This window comes from Mesitornis unicolor, unplaced genomic scaffold, assembly GCF_000695765.1.
Source record: "Mesitornis unicolor isolate BGI_N332 unplaced genomic scaffold, ASM69576v1 scaffold5495, whole genome shotgun sequence".
In the NCBI taxonomy this organism is placed as follows: domain Eukaryota; kingdom Metazoa; phylum Chordata; class Aves; order Mesitornithiformes; family Mesitornithidae; genus Mesitornis; species Mesitornis unicolor.
In genome coordinates, this window is record NW_010184711.1 from 34,716 (window position 1) to 54,800 (window position 20,085).

The window sequence follows — 20,085 nt, forward strand, 5'->3', positions numbered from 1 at the left end:
GATGGTACTGCTGTTTAACCAACCCAAATAGCCAGAAGTCATAGATTGAATAATCAAAATAATGAGATTGGCTCTAAAAATCCTAACTGTTTTTCACTATTTTTCTGTTAACTTGCTTTCTAGGTTTCAAACGTTATTTCTCGCTTGCTTGGGGCTTTTGCGATTTCCTTTGCAAAAATAATTTCAACATTCCAATGTGTTGCACTTGTAGAAGTGTGAGTCCAGAGAGTTATGTGTGCATGAATACCTGGGAGTGGGATCCTGTAAGGGCCTGAATCTTGTATTTCCCCTTTCAGAGACAGCCAAAGGATCCTGAGGTGTCTCAAGTGATTCTTATAATGAAATAATTGTTAATCACTTTTACCTGGGTACATAGCATGAGTAACGAGATATGTTTGGCTTAATAAGTTATGAGCTATTGTTTGCATTGTGCCCTTCCCTGTTTCTTGCTATAGCCCTGCTGAGCTGAGTCCGTTCTCCTGCGCGAGACCTTTTAACTCCATTGATACTCTCAGAACGGGCTGCTCTGGCCATTTCCCTTCCTGCTTACTGATTTTTGCAACAAATATTTCCCTTCTCCTTCATATCCTTTGAATCTCAAAGAATAAAGGAGAAGAAAAGAGAGGACCTTTAAGAGACACTGGTGACTTAGCAGAATGCAATTTTGGAAAGGATTTAAGTGCCAAGGTGATGTAACCAGAGAACCTGAATCAAAGAGTGCCTGGGCCACCACAAAGGAGGTCAGAATTTGCAGCAAAAGCCATTTGTGCTTGGCCTGAGAGGGGGTCTTTATAGCTGTTTTTATCTTTTCTTTTCCCTACTTTATGCTTGTATTACAAGCACTCCTCTGCAGTAACAGCCTGCAACAGGAGACATAACTGGCAAGCAAAGGAACAGCTCTCTTATTACTTCACTGGTTATGCCCTGACAAATTCCGTTAGTGAATATAATTAACATGAGGCTATTCTTTCCTTGTCCAATATATAACATTTGGATCTATTTATTAGCTGTCTTTCTATTACCTTTTACTGTGATTCCAGCCTCCTACAAAATAATTACTTCAAGAAGCCAGGATAATCGATATTTTCTTGTGGATACTGCCAGACTTGCCCTTCCTGGACATGTTGGGACTGAGCTGCTTTTGAGACCATAACCCAAAGCCAAGAGGTCCTATTTGGCTTCTTCCTACCGACCACAGCAGGACAACAGGGGATGGAAGGCACGGGATGGGGAATGTCCAGCAGTTCCCAAAGTCAAAACCCCAAGGATGCTGCTACATTTCTGCTGACCTTCAGTGGTGATTCCTCCCTTTGTTGCTTCCCCTGAGGTCTCTTTCCGCACCTTGTAATTCTGGACCCAACTGCTTCTGCTAAGGTGCAGACTCTCTTTCCCACGTCTGGTGCCTGTCAGCCAAGTCCTGCACAGGAGGGACCGAACCTGCCACAGCCTTCACATCAGCATGACTCAGGGCTCTCCCTTTTTTTTCTTCCCTTCATACTATAGTGTCACCTTTTCACCAGCATTGGAAGGGCACAGGTATGAACTCAGAGAGCAGCTCAGACACATGGGCATCACTGGATATTTTGCTTCTTTTGCCTAGGTGGGGTTTGGGTTGTCCCAAATAAGCATGAGGGTTGCACATGGAGAGGTCAGCAGCAACACGGACCACTCACTGGGAAGTCGTCAAGCTGCTGGGGATTTCTTTTTCTCTTCTATACAGAAATATCAGTCTGAGTGGGGGATCTGAGGACCCTGTCCTGTGCAGCTCCCACATTTTCTTTGGGGGGGAAAAACCAGTGATTCACTCTACTGCCCCAAAGCACAACCCTCTTTCCATCCCCCTTCGCCTGGAGGGTGCCGCCTGACCCACATTTTGCATTAATCCAGCTTTGCTCATGTCCACCTCCGATGCCTGCTTGGGTGTGCACTCTGTGCCACCACCCAAGGAGCTGCTTTTAACACTCTGCCTCAGTGAGCAGCCCGGAGGAGCTTGGCTTTTGACATCTTTCCAGCCATGAAGAACGCAATCGTGATGTGGCGGGAGATGTGCTGTCATGGACAGAGGGTGAATCAAGAAAGCACTCAAGTGCCAGTGCTACCTGCCAGCTTATTCAGAGAGCTGCTATGGGAAAGAAAGAAGTTCTTACTGGTCTGAGAAAGGGATTCATCTTCTTTGTCAAAGCTTCTTGGTTATGTCTCAGAGTGGCAAAAGGGAGCTTGGTGTCTGTGGACACTTAGCTTTGGACCATGTGACCAAGGTGGCTGGGAGATGCTCTGACTGACACCAGCCAGTTTGCTCAGACCTCCCAGTCCCTTCCAGCTCAATGGAATGTTAAAAGTGCCCTTGTTATGGCCTCTCATCAGCAACACAACCAGAGGAGGTGGCAGAGGGACTATCTCTATAGTCTCTACTCACCGCCTCCATGCAGCACGGCCACCATGATGGATGGGAACCACGATGTCTCGCTGTTGCTGGCCTGGAACTCAAGCTGGAGGTCCGTGAAGAAGACGCCGATGCAGGCGGGGAAGCCCAGCGTCAGCCCCTGCAGCAACACCGCGGCGAGCAGGACCATCCATGCCCATCCCTGATCCTGGGGCTTGGCAGCTTCGCGGGCTGCTGTTTTTCCCTGTGACATGATGGTTTCTTTCTCCTCCTAAGATGGGCTGCTGAGGAAGGGAGTGCAGCTACCATACAGCCCTCAGCCCAGCGAACAGACCTACAGAGAAGAGCTGATGGTATTTCCGAGGCTCAGAGGCACCCGTGTGTTCCACACCTTTTGCAGCTGACACTCCAGACTTCTTGCTCTGCATTTCTTGTAGCACCTCCCTTCCTTCTCGCTACAGGATCCTGGCAACAGATTGCTTGTGAAACAACTGCCTGCCCTTTTTATATTTCACAAGACCGTGACCACAGCCAGGTACAGAACGGGACCACACCTCCTCTGAGGTATGAATTGGCCTTACCTAGATCCCGCCCTTATTTCCCCTTTCACCTGCTTTCATCATATGGAGTCCCCTTGCTGGCAATTGCTAAGGTCACTCAGTCCTCGTGCTGAGAAGAGAAGGAAAAACCCTGTAAATGCCAAGAAAAATAGAAACATGTAAAGCTTGCATGTCACGGCAGAGCTTGATGTGAACCTTTCAGGAAAAAGGCACCTACCCACAAAGTGCTAGTGGTGAAAAAACATTTTTAAAGCCATTAATTAATTAGGATCCAATGATCGCAAATAGGCTTTTGCTTTACAGCTATTTAGATCTAGAGCTTCTTCGGAGAGATCTCAGTTCTGATTTCTTTGAGACTGGCAGCATGAAACATATAGCAATAGCATTCCCCATTCTCTCCACATGAATAAAAATGCATTTAAAAAAATCCTTTGCAGCTGGATGAGCTCAAAGAAAGTGCCCACAGGGTCACTGCATAGTGCAATATTTATTTAGCACTCGAACAGTGGATTTTCCCTATAACAATAGCTACATTTGAGTTTCGTGTGCCGCTTTAAAAATTAATAATAACACTGAGTTTGCTCATCATTTCAAATACGCCATGGTGGCAGAAAGTTAGTTCCATACCTCAGGCCGAGACCAGAATTGGTCAAACGAAGGGCAGCGAGCGTGTGGCTGCGTGCGTGGCGTGGGCAGCGCATTCCCTGTGTGCGCAGCCCGCTCAGCTCAGATACTTCTGCTTCAGTAGCAACTAAAAGCTTTGATGAAGTCTTTTGCAATATTAACCTAGGCATCGCTTCTGCAAACAGGGCTCTAATGCCGGCTGGCTCACGGCCAGAAAAAAAAAAGCCAGGCCAGGAACGGAGGAGGCCCGTGGGAAGGGGCTCTGAGATGCAAATCACGGTGGTGGTGCTGCTCAGGACACTTTAATCCTTTGTCCACTTTAGCTGGGCGCAGATAATGCAACTAATTCAAGTGCTTGTCTCTCTGGTGTGAATTGGCTGGATGACAGCCTAAAACCTCCCCCCAGCAACAGCAAACCTGCAAAAAAAGGCAGAAGCACAGCTCCTCTCGGTTCCCAGCTGCCCTGTCCAACTCTTCAGTTTGTCCAGCAGAAGATTTCTGGCTCCCCTCACACCTCCCTGCACGCCTGCTCATTGGAGAGGACTCTCTAGCGCGACTACAGACCCCATGGCTTGCATCCACCCTCTGCCCCTGGCTGCAGGACAGCTTTTCCCCTGGGCAGCCTGACCTGCACAGTCCCTGAAAGGACCCTGGAGATGTGCTGCCGAGCATCGTGTGGGCTCCTCGCTGCCTTCAGCCTGTGTAAAGGTAAAGGACTGAGTTTGTTCCAGTGCTGGCTTGGATGGTTGTGCCACACCGAGCAACAGCAGCACCGAAAAACCTCGGTTTAACCCTTCCCAGGGTACCCAGATAGGATGGACAGTGCTAACATGGAGGGCTGGTGCGTTCTTTTGTGCTCCTCTGGGCTTGATGTTCTCGGACAACCTGTGCCTGGTGTTGAGTCGTGAACATGAGCGACCAGGGCCATCTGTGAAACACAGGCAAATATTCACACAGACACGATCATCTTGTGCCAACAGTGTTAGGAACAGGATTGAAGTTCACAGCAATAGCCACACCTGGGTGCCCTCTGCAAACAGTGAGCTTTTGTTGGGAGCAGGTGAACTGGTGCAAAGGTGCTTCCCTTTACCAGCCTGTGCAATTCCTGTGGACAGACAGGTGTCCTGGATGGGACAAGGGGGAGCAAGCTGCTGGTATCAGTCGTTCTTTCCAGCTGCTCTCTACCAGTCACTGTCTGCCCTGATGAGCTGATTGATGACCTCGCTCAGGTCTGGATGTTTATTTTTCTCCCAGTGACCCCCAAGACACCAGCATTCAAACCTGCTTGGATTTCCCTAGCTGTGATGGAGCAGCCCTAGTAGTTGTTGTTTATGGCAGCAGGCCAGAAGTCCTCACACAGTGATTCTCCCGTGCCTCAGTTTCCCTTGGTTGTGATGGGGGACAAGGAGCTGCTGGGATGAGGGCACTCAGCAGGGCTGCTGGCTGCTCCCTGCAAGGACAGGCAACTCTTTATGCTGAGAAACACAAGGCTCTGGGGCATTTATGTGATTGACCTCCTGGGAAGACTTTTCTATTTAGCCTGTAAATGGTGATGATATCCATGTACTGTCCTCAGGAAGAGCTTGCAGCTGGTGGGTACCTCTGTGGGGAGAAGAGCAGCCCACTTCTCCCTGCAGCCACCCAAAAGCAGGGTCCAGGGGGAAAGTCAGGAGAGCGGCTGATGGGGGTTGCAGAACTGCTGCCCCCAGAGATGGGGCTTGGGGGGGCGTTCAGAGACCAGACGATGCCTGTGGCTTGGGAGCAGGGATGGAAACGGAGAAGAAAGTGTCTTGTTCATGGTACGTTAGGTCTCAGCGTCCTCCTGCTGCCCCCGCTCAGCCCTGGCGTGTGCTGGACATGTACTTTATGAATGTGTAAAATAGGCTGCATGCACAGAAGTGAGATGTTTACTGTAAACCAGTGAGGTGGTAAACTGTTTTTTTTTGGGTCACTCAGTGCTTTTTAAGGGTAAGAAAGCCAAGTATTCCTCTTGATAAATACCTTTATAGGTGACTTTTAAAGTACCTTTTCATCCTGAGATCTTGGCTTGCTTTGCCATCCCAGGTAGGTTGTATTATATCCCAAGCTGACTTTCCAAGGTCACTCAGTCAGTTGACAGCAGAGGATCCAGATCCAGCTCCTTTTAAAGCGTTGACCCAAGTGGTGCAGCCTGGCCCAGCGCCATGGGCTTGTGACTGCAGATGTCACTTGCCAGCAGTCGCTCGCAGTGACTGGGGACGGGACTGAAGGGACAGCTGTGCCTGGGGCAGGGTGGAGGTGGCGGCAAATCCCCTGCTCTGTGCGTGTCCTTGCCGGCACATCATGGCTCTGTGAGCCAGTCCCAAGATCAGGAGCCTCAGCAGCAGTTTTGGGGCAGACTGTGTGTCTGGAAACCAAAGTGCAAATGCCTCAGAGCTTGCAAATCACTTTTGAGACTACTTGAATTTGTTCCAGAGATCCAGTTTAGCAAATCGTCTGACAGATTGGATCTCACAGAGGAAGTAGGGGAAGGTGTTTGGTTTTGGGTTATGGGTTTTTTTAAAAGCAAGAGAAACTGACATTTCAGCTGTGGGACTGCAGGGCAGTTTGGGGCGGGGAGCTATTCCTGCTCCAGGTTCAGTCCCAAATTAAGCTCCTGCTCTGATCCTTCCCTTGAACCCAGACAGACCCAGTGGAAACTGAGCTCTCAGAGCACCTGAAAACAGATCCTGGCCTGAGACTGGGACAGGATCTGAACAGCCCTGGCAAACCCCCTAGGGACCAGCTCTGCTGGTGCTGAGAAAACGGGACTGTGCCAAGGATGGGGGAAGTGCTGGTTTATCTTGAGTTTCCCAAGCAGTTCCCATAGCATCGCTCCCATAGTGTTGCTCCCACATCCTCGCCCTGTAAAGGGCATCAGGGTCATGGCTGCACTAATAGTTTTTAATTTGCCTGACCAGCCTCATATGGGGCCTCCTCCCACACCACCCTATTTGTTCCCCAGCTGCACTTAAGCCGGGCTCCTTGCCTACTTAAGTCTTTGATCTGTCTCACCACTGTTTTCTGCTCTCCTGGGTTGTCCTTGGATCTGCCTGGTTATTTTGTGCTCATCAATCACCAATAACGTAGCTGTAACATCAGGTGAGAAATGCCACTTCTGGGACTAGGTTTAAAGACCATTAGCTGGTGCTGGGGATAACACTGCTTGGTGCAGAGGATGGGAAATGGCGGTTGAGGAGGCAGCTGGCACCAGAGCATGCACTGACAGCTCTGACGAGCTCACAGGAATCCAGCAAGATGTGGCTTGTCCCTGCTTTTTATCCAGGTGGCAAATCTCTGGCTGGCAGGTGATTGCAAATGGTTTGTGTGCAAGCTGGCCCTTGCCCTCCCCACTGCCACTGTTCCCCCTGGTTGCTGCCTGTGGTTTTCCCAGAGCCGGTGCTTTGTGCAGGAGGTGGGGAGGTCAGTGCCCAGAAAAGCAGCTTTACGTAGGGCAATGGGGATGGCTCTGGAGAGAGTCTGAGAAAGGTGTGCTGGTGTAAATTCATGGTGGAGGTGGCTTTGGAAGTGTCTCTGGCTCACTGTCTGACATCTTGCCCTGTACTGTGGGTTTGTGTCACCCTGGGAGCAGGGTAGAGGTGGGGACTGATACCACAGGGCTACCCAAATGGATGGAAGTCTCTGCTAGGAACGGGGCTGAGGTTACTGACAATGCCTGGAAGCTGCTGGTGCTTTTCCTCCAGCAATTTCCTGCATTTGTGAAGGTGAAGAGGGTGCTGTGTTCCCTGAAAAGTGGGGCTTTTGAAGAAACAGTTACCTCACATCATTAGCTGCATGAAAACTCTACCCAGTAGATGAGGACGTGGGACAGAGAGGGGGCAAGGAGCTGTGCTGCAGGCATGGGTGAGTCCAACCCTGCTGCAGCCCATCTTTACCCTGGGGACCCCTACATCTTTACCCCTACATCTTTACCCCTACATCTGGGGACCCTAAGCAGTGTCTAGCAGCCGTTTCCCCTCTAACAGATCTTATCTACCAAGCTCTTGATTGTCATTTATCTTGGCTTTTATTAATGAGGAATAAGAAACTTAGTGGGGGAAGGATGAAGAGAAGTGTTCTCCTGTTGGATCCTTAGAGCAGGTGGAGAAAAGGTTGTGGGAGATTGAAGGTGTGCAGCCTGAGCTTGTGCAGTGTGGTTTTTAGTAATCCAGCAGACTGGTATTTTCATGCTTCTCTGCATTCAAATTTTAGATGAAAACCCACTGAAATATTAGGATGAGGATGAACGTTCATTGGGTATTTCCTAGCACTTTAGTGACTAATCTGCCTGCTTTTCTGAGACATCTCAAACTTAGCACCAGGGTTAAGGTCCTGGCTCTTTGCTTGGTTGCGCAGTTTTCCTCATTTTTGGCCACTGTCACTTGAATTCAAGATCACTGGTGTGTGTTTTCCCAGTTGTGCTGAAGGACCTGCTGCCCAGACTGCCCTGAGTTAATCACGGGTGGAAGGTGCTCACCTTTCCCAAGATTTTCTTGGTGATGTGCAGACCAGCTGAGCTCTAGGCTCACTAAGGAACAGGACTTCAAACTTTAGACTCATGATGGACTTGCATCAGACTCTTATCTGCTGAAATCTGGGGAACCCTGAGGAGGGATGAAATATTGCCAGAAGGTTGAATATCAATGACTTTGTTCATAGGTTATGTGACAATCTGAAGTCCATTGTTAGGGAATTGCAGCTCCTTTTTTACTGTGGTTTGCAGGAACCACAGTGTTTTACAGCCCTGGCAGGGAGAAGGTACATTGGGGTTATTTGCCCATATGAAAGTTGGTTTAAACTCTCAGTGACTGCATCAAAACCAGATCTAGGTGGAAGGACACGGCTAAGATCCTTGTTTCCCAAACAAGTTAGTAAGCTGGGTAGAAAATATCTGCAGGCTTTCTGTCTGCAAATAGATCTGGCTTGATTGCTTGGTTCCGGGTGGAGGTGGGCAGGAAAGTGACGAACTGACCTTCGTCTTTACGTGAGAGCCTGAGGCAGAGCAGAATGTTGTACACGTGTTGTGCAAGATGCACTTATGGCTGTGGCCAGAGCTCTGCATCGCTGGGTCTCACCTCCCAGATGTGTGTGGAGAGGGTAAACGTGGCAGCACTTTCCACTGCTTTTTGCTGGAGCCCCAGGCCAAGCAGTCAGATGCTGATGGGTGCCTCGACACACCTGAAACCTTTTTCTATCCTTAGTGTCAATTTGTGTTTAGTCTTTGTCCACAGACATGAGCGGGCAGGCCAGAAAAACAAATAAATTGTGCTCCAGGCAGAGCTGGCAGGGGCAAGCAGAGCTGCTGGCTGGGGTGACTAATGGGAGTGCTGTGGGGAGGTGAGCCCCAGCCCCAGCAAGCCAGGTGGCCCCCGGACACAGCGTGTTGGCCAGGGTGGGCTCAGCCCTGGTGGGAGCCTGAGCCTTTGCTTCCACAGGCTCCTTTTATGCCCTTTCCAGTGTAGAAAAGGCTGATAAAGGGGTTTTAAAGTAGCTCTGCCACAGCTCAGATGCATTTGTTATGTACTGACTTTCCTCTGTGGCTATCGGAAAATCTCAGCAATATTTTGTTACTCATCTTCCTCCCAAGCACCTGGCAAATTTATTTATTTCCCCCAGTTGCCTCTGGCAGGTAGGAGGGACCAAATCCTGCCACAAGCAGGTAACAACTTCCTTGGGTGTTTCAGTGCTGCTGTGCACCTCCTGCCCTAGTGGCGGCACAGCCCCAGGAATGGAGCCCCTCGCCCACAGGAGTTGCTTGTCCCTGAGGAGGTGCTTCCACCAGGCATCCCCATCTTCTCAGGGGCTTGGAGGCAGCCTGGGGTGCTCTGACAAACCCAGCCAAGAGCCAGGTCTCAACCCTCTGCTGGGGCTGGTTCTGCTGCAATCAACCCCTCTTTTCCTTCTCCTGGTGCAACAGATGTAGAGCAGCCTGGGTTTTGGGAAGAGGGAGAGCTGAGCTTTGGGCTGGCCCCTGGCAACAGCAGGACCTGCTTATTAAGAGGTGTTGTCTAGAGTTCATTTTTTATTCTGGGTAAGGTACCACATGCAGTGCTGTTGCCTATCCCACACAACCTCTCGCCTTCCTCCTTTTCCCCCTGTGTTGGGCCTGAATTTTTAATGTTATCCAGCTTTCAGCATCACCAAAGCTTGAATTTGCTTTGCTTTTTTTTGCCTCTCTGCTGCTCATCCATCTGTTGATACCTCTGCTTTTCAAGCCTTTCTGAGCTGCAATGCTCTGTAAAGAGCCTAAATCTCAGCTAACCCACCGGTCTCGCTAAAGGCACAATCACAGGAAAGGCTGGCGGCTTTCGGGGTGGAGGTAATGGTCTCTTGCCCAGCAGACAGCTGCAGACACAGCACACAAGGGGAAGACAGCTTTAAGAAACTCCTCTTATTTAGTCATGTTCATTCCCTTTGTCTTGGTGATGGCCAGAACCTTGTGTCTTTTGTCTCGTGTGGGAAACGGAGCTGTTTGCAAGCTTCTGCAGATGTTTTGTGCAAACCTTTTATGGCAGAGAACAGGGCAAAGCTGTCCGAAGTGGTCAGCCCCCTGTGCCATGTGCTGGTCCAGAGCTGAGTTGGGGTTTAGCAAATTGAATTTGACACAAAGGCCTCTTCCTTTCTTACCTACTCATGTTTAATGCTTGTATTAATGTTCTGCTTTCTTGTGGCTGTCAGTGGAAATGATAAAGACAAATGTAGACTTTTAGATTCCTTTGTATAACAGAAAATCAGAAACAGGCTTCAATTTGCCTTTTTCTCTGAAAGTAACCAAGGACTCCAAAATCTAATGATAGTCTCCCCTTGGGAAATCATTGTTATAAATGGAGCCAGAAGCAGGTACCCCATTTTCATATTTCCTTCTCCATAATGCAGTATTTGTGTGGTAAGGTGCCAAATGGATGCAGAGAAAGCAGCAGGCTGCAGACCGTTTGTTCAAACTTTTCAAACCCTTTTCAGAATCTTTATAGGGAAAAAAATCATCACAGCATCTCAACTGTTATTCAAACACATTTAATAAACAAAGAGAAACAGTAGCAAAGGGCACTGACACGTGACAAACTGTACAAAACCTCCGGGTCTGCGGGCAAACCCAAGGGGAGAAGCCTACGGCCCAGCTGCAGGACTGGGGAGCTGCTCCGGCCATTGCCCTGCAGGGACCCATGCCCCCTTTGCCTCAGCCCACTCAGTCACCCCTGAGAAAAATCGATTTTTAAAAATGTGCAGAAACAAAGACACTTTAAGAGGTTATTTCCAGTCATGCCATAATGGAACAATTTAGGCCACTGGGCAAGTTTAAAAAAAAAACCAAAGTGTCATACGCTCCATTCCCATGATTAATGCTTTAAAGTGAACCTTCCCAAGAGGCACAAGCACTCTTGGATATCCAGAAGATCTACCCCTGCTCACCTACCCTACTCACCACAACATGCTAAGTTTTTTAGAGTGACAGGGACAAATTTCATCCTAATTCAGCACTAGTTTTGATATAGTTGTGACTGAGTGAACGGCAATGGAAGGAAAAGCCGTCTTGAGCACAGAAGGGATGCAAGTGGTGCGTAATGCTGAGACCAGCCCTTGGTCTCGGGGTAAAGGTGGCCTAGCACAGTCAGGAAAGGAGAAATCCTCCACTAGGAATGCACCTGCTCTAGATGGATCTTATGCCTGGTCCTAAATATCACCCAAGAACTCGAGTTCAATGTCCAGTGCCAATGATTGGTTTCCTACCGTAAACTTCTGTTGAACTTAAATGCCCTGCAATTGAACCCAAGCAATCAGTCTTCAATCTCCTGGCACATCCTCCTTGCAGAAAGCAGCATGGAGAGGAAAACCAAGATGCACCTTTGATAGTCTTTCTTGTGCACGTCAGTTAAATAGCTGTTCCTTGCAACTGCTAATGGTCATTTTTAGGCTCTCTGTGGCTTAGAGGGGAGAGTGATGGTATCATCCTTGCATCAGGCAATCCTCTGGTGGGCTTCACCACATATGGCATTTTTGGTGATACAAAAAAAGCAAGGAGGTATCATTTTCATCTACTCGAGCTGTCTCCCTTTGCAACTAGTGTTGCTTTGAGCCCCATGGTTTGAGCAGCAAGGTGCTCAGCTGGCATTGGTGTGACAAAAGCAGCTCGACCAGTTCCTGTTGCCTTTCGTTTGGTATTTCTTCACCAGTTTCCAGAAACTCCCTCCTCTGAGGCAGGGAAAGAAGACAGGTGAGGGTGTTAAAGGGCTTTTTAGGCTGCTAACTTGTATACATGCGCTTCTTGATTTCTTAGCTGTGAGCACAGACGGACAATGACTGAGGCTACAAGATACGGACAGAGGAGAGATATCTATACACATCACAGTGTTATTTAGGCCCAGCCAAGGCGTATGGTCTAATCACACCAATACCATCTCATCACATTATAAACAGGGAAGAAGGAAGGAGGAAGAAGAGCTGGGTTGTTCAGTGTGATGGCAAGCCAGCTGCGTTTCAACAGCCTGTAACTGACACAATGTGAATTCAAAGACATTTGGCACAGTCCGTTGTTACCAGGATTAAACTAGCACAGATAATTATCCAGTCTTTCTCGAGCATGAGGCAAAGCCTCCCCCAGAGGAGGGTCGTTGGCAAAGCAGGATGGGAGAGGACAGGCAAGAGTACAAAGGACTGAAAAGAGGCAGAGTGTGCAGCGCTATCACTCAGTGTCTTTGCTGCATGTCTTGGACTGTTGGTAACGTCCTGCTACTGCAAGGCTCTGTCAGCAAGAAGTGGCAAGATGGGAAACCTGCCTAATTCTATCTTAAACCTTAAGGAGAACACAGGTAGCTGAAGTCCTCCAGAAAGGAGCCCAACTCCTCAGTCCAAGTGAGGAATTTTCTGATACCTTTTTGAGAAACGTCTGCTCTGAGCATGTCAATGTCTGTGAATTCCAGCATCTCTGCAGCTTTGTGTTTCATGTCAGTTTGGGACTTGACTCAAAAAGACCCAAGTGCCTGGACACTGGGGCTACAAAGAACAAAGCCAGGATGAAAGGGAAAAACATGCAGCAAATTCCTAAGAAATTCCATTTACCAGACTAGGAGGGACATGCCCTTGGTTAGGGACGGCACAGATTAAGAGAGGAACCAGTGACTGCAGTTTGGCTAAGATCAGAATTCAAGAGAGGCACAAACGAACATTTTGCACATCCATCCAAGGCATTCCAAAAAAAAAAGAAAGAAAGAAAAGTCACAGAAGTCGACACATCACTTTGGACAAGAAACATTACAACAGTTTGGCAACTTTTCACCAATACCCCTACCCCCAACTCTGTGATGACCCTCTGTAACATGAGGTGATCTCTTAAAGGTGGGGATGTGAGTGGGCTGCAGATAAATCACTGCAGGTAAATAGGGGCTCTCCTCCGCAAAGGATTTCATGGGTTAAAACAAACCTACCTGCTTGCTACAGTACAAAAGAAATTCTGCCTGAAGTCCTCCCTTGATGAGAAGGAAGGAGACAGAGCCCACGCTGCTGGAGACAAACAAGGCAAAGCTGAACTTGGCAGCAACAAGTCCCTAACCTTGTGACTTTGCACCAGGCTAAGATATGGCCATGGCAGGGTATTGGAAGGGAAGATCTCACCACTCTTCTTCAGTAGAGAAGTGTAAAGGACAGAACTATCACTCTATCGCTACTTTGGGTGAACACAGGTCTCTGTTTATGCATGCGAAGTAAGGGGCTTTGGAAAATGCCAGGAGCCCATAGGTAATAGTGTTAACAGCGAGACCCGTGTTAGATGTACACACAGCTCCCCCCCTCTCAGTATCTAAACTCAGCTCTTAGGAATTGAACAAGGAACAAATACAAAGCAAGAATGGAAAAGTTTGTGTGGGTTTTTTACGAGTGGTTGTTTTGTTCCTCCTTTTAAAGCCCTGTTCTGGTTTTGGGGGGGCTGGCTGGTCAGGAGGGGGAGCACTGCAAGGTCCCTGCACTTTTCTGGTGGCAGACCTGAGTGCAAGAAATGGCACAGCTCAAACACAGATCCTCCCACCTACATCAGCCCAGGGAAGGTGGCACTGATTACAAGGGCCTCTGGACCTGAGCGACCTTCGCGAAGGCTCCGACTGGTAATCTGGCCCAGCCATTGGTGGAAAATTTCAATACAGCGCTGGCCAAGAAAATAAAACAAATACTTGTGGAAAGGACTATCCAACTGGAAGAGTCTTTTCCTTCCTTGGTTTCCAGGGTAAGAGGGAAGCCTTTGGTTATGACCAGAATTATTCGCCATTGGCAGGACAGGCTCGGCTTTGCTTTGCATTAGCTTGGTTACTGTACAAGGGCAAGGTTGCACTGCGGAGAGATGCTCTGCCCAGCTACACTGCCCTTTTGACATCTGGGAGTTTTAACGGAGCGGACACTTAAATTACATCCGGGATCCTCGCTCTTGAAGAATCTGAAAAAGAAGAGAGCTTCTATAAATATCTGGGACAAGTTGAGATACAAAAGTTCATGTTCAGAGTCCTTGTTTTTTGCAGAGAGAAGAAAGATGGATTAATGTGAAAGTAGCTTGCTGGCTTTTATGCTACTATAGTAGCATAACAAATGATGAGCTGGTTAACACAGACTGAGCCCTGCTCTAGAAATCTTGCTTAGCTGCCTGACAGAAGTTAAGAATGTCACCTTTTGTTGCTATCCTGGGGAAAAAAAATGTGGGTTGAAATATGTAAAAAAGCTTGTCTCTCCCTGCAACATCCTTGAACCACAAAATGTGACCAGTCTCAAAGGTCCTTGCTATGCTGTCCTCCTTTTTCATGTCTATCTCTTTCTTCCAATATTTTTTTGTCTTAATTTGAAATATACAGAGAGCCTTAGCTATAGTCCTACAGTAAAACATGAAATCTTTCAAGAGGAGATCGTGCATACAGGAGGAAACAGGAAAGCTGGTAGAGAGAACTGCTTCTGCTAGTGTAAGAAGGGCTTTTTCTTTGTGTAGAGGAATTCAAATCAATACATCTGAGCAGACACCTTACCTTTGCCTTCTCGCTGGGCTCCTTGACAATGCCGTTGGTAGAATTGTTGAGCTCCCTGGACACAACACAGAGGAATTCTGCCTGGTCTTCGTTTCCATAGTTATAGGAAGATCCAATGCTGATCAACTGTGCAACAGGAGACAGACACAGTAACTATCAGTAAGTCTTGATTTTGGTTCTATTCCTACAATTGCTTTGTGAGGCATGGCTGTCCAGCGAGACCTGTCCTGGACCTGCAGGGTCTCCCTGTCACCTCCTGGGTCACAGGCTTCCCTGTGTGAGGCAGGGCCACAGCTGAGCTCCAGAGCCCTCTTGTGGCACCTGGAGCCCCAGGAAGAAATTACAGCCTGAAACTGTAATGATGAATGCTACAGAACACTTTCCAATTACTGAGGGCAGAAAAAGGAAGAACAGGTCAGACTTTGCAATATATAATACCCAGTTAATTCAGATATGGGACAGGAAACACAGACTTCCTGGTCCAGACTGCGCTGACCTCAGCTCTCAGCTTGCCTTTTGACTTTGATGTGTGAAAACTGCAAAGGCAACTCTTTACTACAGACAGATGTTAAATAGGGGACATGTGGCAAACTGGCACCATTCTATATGTAGATACTGTCAAGATGGAGTTTGATATCTGTATAAATGGGATTATATTCTATTACTGTTGTGATGAGGGGTCTGGACTCAAGCCAAGAAATCCCATCTGTCTCATTTATCATTATTACATTAAAAGGACAACCTGGAGTGCAACGCTAATTTGTCATTTACAACTCAGTTCTGCTTTCCAGATAATAAATCTAAGTAATCTGAAGAAAGCAATGTGAATCTTATCAACTGTGTGTATCTAGGAAATTTTAATGTGCAGCGTGCAGCCTAACTTCCATTTCCTTATGGATTTTAGAAGAGAGAGCTCCTTATTTATATATGAGACAGATGTCTGCCGACATGGCTACACTGCAGCTGCAGGCAGATCTCTGGGGGCTGTCGTACTGTTTTAAATAGGTTTTGCTGTTTGTGCTGAGGGCCAAAGACAGACACAGGACGAAAAAACAAACAAAATTTGTTTTCTTTTCTTTTGCTTCCCTGCTCCCGGTCTTGACTGTTTAAGCTCTTGAATTTCAATACCAGACACCACAATTATTTACTCAACGAACACAAAGTATCTTTCAACGAAGACAGCAATTCTCCAGACTACTGAACTCTAGGTGGACAGGAGAATGGATTTCTCTTTAAAATAGCTAATTTCTATTCCATCCCTAATTTAAGCAGGACTGAATGGTACAAGGCAGAGATTCTGAAAGGCCATGTGCTTCTCTGAGAACCCAAGCCTGACAGACAACAAGGCTGCAACAACTATTACCACTGTTGGTTTTCCTGCAGGTTTTCTGAACCAGTCTTTTTGCTGTTATGAAGTGACTGGACCCACAGAGCCCACGAAGGGAACAGCTGCTCTGTTCAATCACTGGCATCCAGGCTAAGATTTAGCAATAGGCTCTCTTTGTCCCCAGTATGTGTTACCATCTTTCCTAACATGTCTAAGCATGCCAAGTGGTGTAATTTGGGGGAGGGTAGAGCCATGCCAGGTTGCGCACATCTGGGGAAAGACGTTGGCAATAGGCTGCAGCTACAATGTGTTTGAGCATGGGATATATCCTGTGCTGCACCACTGCCACACTCCTGTTCTGTGACCCAGTCTGGACCATCTCACAGCTGGAGAGGGGCTCTACTGCCCCTCTACTAGCCCTGACCAAAGCATCATATCTGTCTGTCTTGTTTAAGCTTGCCACCCTTGGACGTGTTTGAGCTGAATGCAAGTCCCATGGGAGGTCAAGAAAAGCTCCTGATGGTGGGAGTGTGCTAGACTGGGATGTGGAGGAAATTTTCCTGGTGCTTGCAGTGTACAGGAGGAAGGAGGCTGGCAGGGATCTCAGTGGTTTGTGCAAAGGTGGTTGATGGCAGAGGGAGGGAGGGAACAGGAAAGGAACATGCTGGCTTGTAACCAGTATCTTGACCCTATTGCTACAGATTTGAAAAGCAAGACCAGGAAAGAGACAAGGGTGCAGAGTCCTGTGTAGGGCATTGTCTATAGCCTTTTGCTTTTGGGGGTGTGTATGTGCACGTGTGAAAGACAACTTCAGTTAAGTAATTTTAGAACAGCCACAACTGGATGTGGGAGAACTGCATTTCCATAAAGCAGCGAGTGGCTCTCGGTCACAAGATTTCACTACCAGCTCACAAGGACAACAGTTTTTGGCTGCCTCTCCATTGTGCAATAGGAGTTTTCAGGCATTACAGAACGGATATATATGAACAAGTGATGCAAAGTGCTGTTGCTAAACCTATGCCTCACCTCATGTCAGCACATTTCCCACAACATCCACTTGTACTGGACTAATTGGGAAGACAGCAGAGCTGTAATCCACAGAGCTTGTTCTCCAGTTTCTTAATATAGCACTAACATGCAGGCCAGCTGGTTTCCAGTTCTCCATCCTCCTAAATAAGAGGACTGCATTTGATTCCAGAAGCCAAATCTGGAACTAATGCCATATGCAACTCCAGTGACACCTAGCCCTGAAACTGGCTGCATTACAAAGGCATCTGCAGGAAGCGTATTTCTCATGTCACTCAGCGCCTCTTTAGCAAACGCAGGAGTCATGGCTTTGAGCTTCCAGAAAAATCGTGCAGCATTCTTTTTATGGCTCTATTAATTTTCCTGGATAAAACTGTTGTACTGGGGCCTGATATATGCATTGAAATGCAGGATAAGGAAAGAATTGTGCTAAGATTTGACAAAGATACAAGAAGTCCTGAGAGAAAAATGAAATCTCTCTTGGCAGTCTGAGTGAATTCTGCCTTTCCCTGTCAGTTATGCTACAAAAGCAGACTGCTGTTCAGTTCAGACTGCTTGCTCAGAAGAGCAGAGCAGTGCAGTGTGAAGTGCAATTAATTAGCAAACTCTGCTTATTCCATATGCAGCTTTCAGAGGGATTCTTTCATTCTTTGGTAACGGTACCTGTTCAAATTTCCACCCGTCGGACATAGTGGACACCATCTGGGTGAGCTCTTCCTCTTGGCACTGCAGGACTCTGTACACATGCTTCACAGGTCCCTAAAGCATGGAGAATAAAAATAAGCATGAGACTGGTAATTGTTATCCTAGTGTCAAGCTAGAAAATGAATAAGCCTCTCCTGCTCTGTTGTTTGATGAAGTCTGAGCCCCGCAGGCTTTCTGAGATTTCATCCTTCTGACCAGGCAACCGAATCTAAAAGAGGTACATAGGGTTGGCACACTTCTCTTAAAAGCCTTCGAGGTGTCTAAGGGCCAGGGAGAGCAAAACTTCCTTGGTTTTCAAAGACACTTACTACTTTTTGAAAACATTTCTCTTCTGAAATTGAATCTACTGGGTGTGTTAATATCAGCTGAGTAGCAATGGGAAAAACTGCCACAGAGACAGCTATAAAGGGAAGAAAATGGTTCAGAGAGGGAAGAGTTTGAACTGTTCTTTACCTACCAAAGCAGTATGTTTCGCTTTATATGATTCTGGTCCCTCTTCTTTAACTGTTCCTTGCCTTTCCCTAAAAAAGGTGACTCAGTAGTCTGTCACTAATGGATACCTTTTCCCAGCTGTGTCCTAGATCTACTTAAAAACTCTTATTCCCTCTGTTTAAGATGACTGCTAAACCAAAGAACTGTAACTACAAGTGTTTACAGCCACAAGTCCTCCTACTGCACTAGAGAAAATGACTGACTTCATAACGCAAATGTTCCTGTGCATTACTTGAGAAGTTCTGTTCTCGTTGTCCCGTATCCGCTCCTTCACCAGCCGCACGAGAGATGCGATGTTGTAAAACTCAGCTTCTTCCAGTACCCCTGAGAAAGGAACCAAAAGCAGAAATTCTGTCACCCTGCACATGTTACAATGAAAATGATTCTGCTACAAGGATGCAACACCTGCTCCTGAACAAATCCAGCCCGGATGTTGGACTAGATGATCTTAAAGGTCTTTTCCAACCTAAATAATTCTATGAAGATTCCTGAATGCCAAACAGACTGTGCCCCCGATCTCACGCTTCCAGGCTGGAAGAAAGTGGCCAAGTAGCTGTCACCTCCTTTTGTGACTTAGAAGATTTTTAAGAAAGATTATTCCTGTTTCCCTGGGATTATCAGAAACCTCATGGTACAATCTCTATTTTGTTGCACAGCCCCATTAGGGAAAGTCACCGAAGCTGCCTGCTTGTGGAGCACTGCTGTCTGCAGAGGGACAGGAGATGCACTCACAGATCTCTTGCTCTGCTCACAGAAGCCTTTGAGCTCGGCAGAACAGTGATGGGCGGTGTTATACACTGCAAGCCTCTGCTTTCAGGAAGATGCAGAATCGAATGATTTAATCCTTGTTAATGAGCGTCTTTCTGAGAAACTAACGGTACTAACAGCACTACTGGGAAATGCTGCTTGTTCATGCCCTTACACATTGCCGTGTCAGCAACCCTGTCTGCGCAGGCAAGTTTCTGATGAGGGCTTTGCTCTCAGACAGCGTTTGCAGTTCTGCCCCTGTATTTTCCTCTTACCTTCTTCTGCAAGCTCCTTGTTTATGATGAGCTTCCCATGTCGGAGGTAGTTCAGTATCGGACCAAAATAGGTGGGGTCTCTATCGATGAGATACGCCCCTGTCTCATCCTGTTGAGGGTGAACAGGAATGAAGCAGGGAGGGTTAAGTGGTACCAGGAAAAAAAAAAATCAGTTGAAAACAATAAATTGAACAGTTTCTCTCTGAGAACCTGGATGTATTTGTCTGTGAAAGGTGTACTAACGACTCCACATTTACACCAACTTTTTTTTTATTTCTGAGCTCAGCTGCAAATGGTGCAGCTTAATAATGCTGACAGATGCTTCCAATTTAGCACTTCTACAAACAGAGTTTGTATACCCAGACAGAAAAGCAGGGCTTAGCAGTTTTTCTTCGCTGCAATAATAAATCCCAAAAGCTGGCAGTTGTGTTCTGTCTACATTTGTTTTCCAGATTAGTTTAACTAGGAGGCTCTGGAGGAAAATCGGATCTCCAGTTCTAGTTAACAGCATATGATAGCTGAAGTAACTCTCTTTTTTCCTCCTTTCCACTACTGAAAATGCACATTGCAATGCAGCAGCCATGGCTCTGACAATAGAACAACTATTGCCATCAAAAAAACAACAATTCACAACCAAAAGCATCTTCTGAGCCAGCTCTGAAGTAAGCCGTTCACTTCACTCCCTTAAATCACTTTAGAGCAACGTTTCTCCTGTCAATCTGCTTTAAAGCAATAAAAACTGTAGAAAAAAACTACTCTGAAATGTCATCTCTTCTACTCACTGATGCTGACGACTGCTATTTTGATTACAACTAGGATTTATCTTTTGATTAAACCCTGGCAAGAGACCTGAATAATTCTGTCTGACCTACCCACAAAATACTGAAAAAACCTTGTGCAGTGGATCTTACAGAAAACCTGCGAATACAAG

General features: G+C 47.2%; 2 protein-coding genes across 2 annotated transcripts in view; both read right to left on the reverse strand.

Annotated features, from left to right (window-relative positions):
* The window catches only part of SLC16A5 (solute carrier family 16 (monocarboxylate transporter), member 5), an 8,033-nt gene extending 5,397 nt beyond the window's left edge, over window positions 1–2,636 (reverse strand). Inside the window, exon 1 of the mRNA XM_010184554.1 lies at window positions 2,417–2,636. Within this exon, the coding sequence (XP_010182856.1) occupies window positions 2,417–2,636 (220 nt within the window). The remainder of the gene's footprint in view (window positions 1–2,416) is intronic.
* A 10,998-nt stretch (window positions 2,637–13,634) lies between these two features.
* Window positions 13,635–19,263, reverse strand: KCTD2 (potassium channel tetramerization domain containing 2; the record flags this gene model as incomplete). Its single annotated transcript, XM_010184555.1, has 5 exons — window positions 13,635–14,005; window positions 14,583–14,708; window positions 17,599–17,694; window positions 18,365–18,456; window positions 19,155–19,263. Coding segments are annotated over 5 exons (453 nt in total), but the record flags the coding sequence as incomplete, so codon positions are not given.
* Window positions 19,264–20,085: the final 822 nt, after the last annotated feature.